At 50.8% G+C, this 5,000-nt stretch overlaps 1 protein-coding gene across 2 annotated transcripts in view; it reads left to right on the top strand.

The window, feature by feature from the left end:
* The window catches only part of LOC125027135 (protein Hook homolog 3-like), a 149,149-nt gene that overhangs the window by 57,698 nt on the left and 86,451 nt on the right, over positions 1-5,000 (top strand). For both annotated transcript variants that reach the window (XM_047616034.1, XM_047616120.1), the window contains exon 4: positions 3,929-4,031. In XM_047616034.1, coding sequence (XP_047471990.1) covers positions 3,929-4,031 — 103 coding nt within the window. The remainder of the gene's footprint in view (positions 1-3,928; positions 4,032-5,000) is intronic.

Genomic DNA, 5,000 nt, shown 5'->3' with positions numbered 1-5,000 from the left:
AAAAAATACAGGCGCTGAGTCAGGGAAGAAGACGTCCCCGCCGTTGTTGCTATCCCACCCATAGTGGCGAGGGGGCGGTTCGTTCGCTCCTTTGCCGTTCCTGTTGCGTCATCGGGCGACGGGCGAACAGGGGCGGGGGTGGAGAGCTGATGGTTTTAGGAGTTGCTTGAAGTGACTTTTAAGAGAGTATGGGGGTAGGCACTGCGATTGCAAGAACCAACGGGAGATGAAAGCCATAGGCGGTGTTCACTGTCAGATAGTGATCGTTGGAGTAATGTACGGGCAAGTTCAGTGGCGGTGGTCAGTCCGGGCCGGCGAGGAAGGAGACGGTTTACGCGGGAAGGGTATAACCGAGGCTAAAGAGGGCGGGGAGACGCAAGCAGGTTAGGAAGAGGTAAAGATGGTAGAAGTAGGAAAGAGACTTGGTCGGGGGGCGGGGGAATGAATAGATAGAAAGAGTAGAAATATATAAAGAGGTAAAGCTAACTAAAAAGTCCAGGTATATCCATAGACAGGCAGGGCAGCGAGTAGATAGTCTAGTCTAGAGTTCGCCTGAGTTCGGAGTGTGGGAGATGGGCCCCAGATGAGAGCGATGATGTACGGTGGCCGAGCTGGACCGGTCCTGCTGGCGGCCCACACAGTCTCTACAGCACGCTACAACACACTACAGTATACCCATTGCCAGAGCACACCTACTCGGATTCCTAGTGGGTTTCCCGTCGTTTTTCCTTCGCGCCACCAGGGATTCTCCTCTGAGAGATGCCCAATGTTTTCCTAGGCTTTGCTTGTCAGTTGAAGTCTTTTCAGTTCCTCTCAGTCTGTCTGTCTGTATTCTTAGCTTCTTTCTTCGTTTTGCCACGGCACGCGAGCCCACGGTGCTGAGGGGGGCAGGGCCGGGCGGACTCTGGGCAGGACGATGGACTTTTCCCTCCTTGCATCCACCGGTCTCCTTACTCCACCCACCTCTCCTTTGCTACTCCACCCTTCTCTTCTTGCTCCTCCACCCTTTTCCTCTTGCTCCTCCAAACTTCTCTTGCTCCTCCACTCCTACCCTCTTGTTCCTCCAAACGTCTCTTGCTTCTCCACCCACTTCTTGGTTCCCCACCCTTCTTCTCTTGGTCCTTCACCCACCTCTTCTTGCTCCTCCAACCTTCTCTACATGCTTCTTTACTTGCTTCTTTACCGTGCTCTCCCCTCTCTTCCACCTGTCCTTTCTCTCTCCCTCCATCCTTCTTTCCCCCTCTCTGCATTTCTCTCTCTACCTCCACAACGCTTCTCTCCTTTACTCCTCCCCTCCTCCCCTCTCCCCCTCTCCCTATCTCTGCCTCCCCTCTCCCCTCTCTGCCTCCCCTCTCCTCTTTTCCTCCCCTCTCCTCTTTTCCTCCCCTCTCCTCTTTTCCTCCCCTCTCCTCTTTTCCTCCCCTCTCCCTCCTCTATCCCTCTCTCCTCTTCCTCCTCTATCCCTCTCTCCTCCTCTATCCCTCTCTCCTCTTCCTCTTCTATCCCTCTCTCCTCTTCCCCTCTTCCTTCTCTATCCCTCTCTCCTCCTCCCCTCTTCCACCTCTATCCCTCTTCTCCTCCAGCCACCCCCCACCTCCGTACTCCCCTTTCCCCCCTCTGAAAAGTGAGACGGTCAAGTTACACTTTTATTGGCCGTTCGCTGCGGTGGCGTGTGGGTGCGATGCCGTATAGCAGTGGACTGCTGCTACGTCCGAGGGGTAAGGGGGGCAAAGGAAAAGAAATACGTAGTTATTTACACCTTTGTCCAGCCGTAAGGGGACGTGGCACGAAGGGAGGTGAAGGAGAAGTGGAAGGAGACAGAAACGGAGAAGAAGGAGAAGGAAGAATAGTAATGAGAGGTAAATTGCAAGGCAACAAAGTGAATTAGTGTGAAAGGAGAAAAGTCCTTTACGTACGAGTCCATTACGAATGAAATGTTATAGAAACTCGAACGAAAATGATCACCTTAGCCACATAATGGATGTCATGGTAGGAACGGTAGAACGGGAGAAAATGATAGATGAAGAAAGGGGAGATAAAGTAAATTAAGGGCGAAAATAAGAAAGGTCAATGATAATAAAAAAGCTGAAAAGGGGACATAATGAAAGTATCAGCCTTCCGTAAGTTTGTGTTGAGTAGACTGGTGGGACGCGAGGTAAGAGGCGAGGAAGGAGCGGGCATGGGATGGTGTGCAGTCATGAGCAGGACAAGTGTATGGCGTGCGGCGGGAGGGAATGGTGGGCGGGAAGGTGTAGGGTCGGATCGGGGGAGGCATGGGGGAAGGGGGGAGGCAGGAGGTCCACCAGCGGGCAGGTCAGCAGAGGACACCCACCCCGGGCCACTCCCTTCCTCGCCCTGCTGCCCCTCGCGTCAGCCTCGTCCTCCTCCTCCTGTGCAGGATAGCAGTAGGAGCATGTTCCTGCCGGTGGCTATGTAGAGCCCACCCCAAAAGATCGCTTCACCTCCTACGGCGCGACAATCCCACAGGCGCTCCCATTAACCCTAAGGCTTGACATGTCCTGCGAAGGATGCATTGGACACACCAGCGAGAAACGGTGTATTATCGAGGACTGATCATGAAGGATTCCCGAAGGAGGTTCCGTGTCACACTGTTGCTATTGTCACTCTCAAGATTCGGGGCAAGAATTATATTTTCCACATGCTATCCTTTTGCACACTCACGTGGACCATCTCTCCAGGATAAAGAAAATGTAGTTTTTAAGATAGACGTCGCACACACGCGCTCTAGAAGCAAAGTACCAGCGATTATGCAGAAGGGATCCCTATGCAAAACAACGCTGCGGTAGTCAGTCTCCTTTTGGCACATTTCACGGTAGGGGTGAGCGATGGCGTGGGGGTGCCGCGGGCCAGACGACCTGTTACATTCTGCGGCGTCCGTTGCACCTCGGTAACCATACGCTCCTTGCCCTGAACGTGTACTTACCAGACCCCCCCCCCCCTCCCGATCCCTGAAGCCTCCTGCCTCCCCCTGCTCCTGGTTACTTGAGAGGTCCTGTAGAGGCCATTACTTCTGTTGATTTATTCTAACATGTAGTACCTCAGTCTTTCTGCGCTCTGCGGGGGACTCCCTAGCCATGGCTGTGTGGCCGTGCTCCGCGGGAGTGCGTGCTTGCGTTGGGGAAATTTACTCTCTTGTTTTCTAGGATCATCCACCAGGGATGGGATGGGCATGTGTGTGCACAGCTGTTATTACTGTACTTAAGCTGTTGTGGATTATATTTACTGTCTCTTTTGACCTTGTTATCATTACTGTTGTTGCTGTCAATATGTTTATACTATTGTTGTTGTTATGATTACTATGCTTTTGATAATAGCATTGTTATTATTATGCCAATATTATTATTATTATGTCAATGTTTTATTATTATTATCGTTGTCATTATTTTTGTTGTTATTAATGTTGTTATTACTATTACTATTATTACCGTTGTTGTTGTCATGTAGTTCTCTAAGTCTTCATGTTGTTATTATTATTTCACTATGAGGGGGGATTTTATTATAAGCAGGTTGTAGTAAATATTACCAATCATTGCTAGTTTACAGTATAAGCGCAATGTGATCGAGCTAATTTATATTCAAGACTTTAAAGGCGCTTGGAACGATATAGACAAATGAAAGTATTTAAGGGTTTATCGACTCTGAACGTTTTTGTTGTTGTATATTGATACAGGTCGTTTATATGAATTCCTCGTCGAAGGTAGAATTTATTTTTTATGCTTCATTGAGCTTAGAGAGAGAGAATCATATAAATTTAAAAGAGAGAGAGAAAAACATTCACAATAAGGCAAAGGCAAAGGGTTCGTGGTGAGGAATTGCAAATGCATGCAATTGCGATAAAGACCGGCTGCACGACGCCGCCCTCTGCGAATGCCACGATGAATAACCACGACCGCTGTTCCTGTTGCAGGTGTCCAACTTGAGGAAGGTGCTGCAGGGCATCGTGGATTACTTCCAGGAGCAGCTCAACCAGAACATCAAGCACTTCCCGCTCCCGGACCTCAACAAAATAGGTACGTCAGTTCTCCGTCGGCCGCAGCACGCCTCCCCTCGGGGGCGGCCCGCCAGCGCCCGCCTGCGCCGCGCCGGCCTGGCACGGTGCGGCACTGCACGCTTGCCTCTGGCGCAGCAGCATCATTGGCGTTATTATTGTTATCATTATTATTATTATTTGTAGTTGTAGTTGTAGTAGTGGAGGTAGTAGTGGTAGTAGTAGTTGTTATAGTAATCATCATCATCATCAATAATCATCATCAAAATCATTATTTCTCATCGTTGTCATCATCAGTAATCACCATTAATCCCTTGACGTGAGAGTTTTGAATTTACACGAGAATATTTTCCCTGTTAGAGATCAATAAGAGGGTATTTTGAATGGCTTTATTCGTCAGCTGTTCCGATCGTGGACTCGCAAGCCGGAGATAAGGTCTGACCTCATGCAGCTGGGCACGCCGGTCGACCGAGAAGTAAATAGGAGTAGTAAATAGTAAATAGGATTTATCTATTCTCATCCACGTAGGCACCACCAGCTGTAGGAGATGAAAATAACGGAATGAAAAAGCAAGGAAAGCAGTTTGCGGTGAAAACGGAAGAGGGAGACGGAGGCAGCGGTAGAGCGGCTGGGCGAACAGCGCGCAAAATTACATCTTTCGCCACACGAAATGCCACTTGCAAGGTTGCCGCTGCGATGCCCAGTATCAAGGGGCGGGGAGGAGCAGGGGAGAGGGGAGAGGGGAGGTGGGAGGTGGGAGGGGGAGGAGACTGAATGGAGGAGGGGGCGTATGGGAGGGGGGTGGGACGGAGAGAGGGGATGTGCAGACTGAATGGAGGAGGAGGCTTATGGATAGGAGGGTGGAGGGAGGAGGGAGGTGGAGGGAGGGAGGAGGGAGGGGGGAGGTGGAGGGAGCGAGGAGGGAGGGGGGAGGTGGAGGGAGCGAGGAGGGGTTGGTGTGAGGTGGTGGGAGGTTTCTGGAGGGTGGGGG

The sequence above is a fragment of the Penaeus chinensis genome, chromosome 1 (genome assembly GCF_019202785.1).
Source record: "Penaeus chinensis breed Huanghai No. 1 chromosome 1, ASM1920278v2, whole genome shotgun sequence".
In the NCBI taxonomy this organism is placed as follows: Eukaryota; Metazoa; Arthropoda; class Malacostraca; order Decapoda; family Penaeidae; genus Penaeus; species Penaeus chinensis.
Note: the sequence above shows the minus strand (reverse complement) of the source record. Positions and strands in the feature narration are given on the sequence as shown.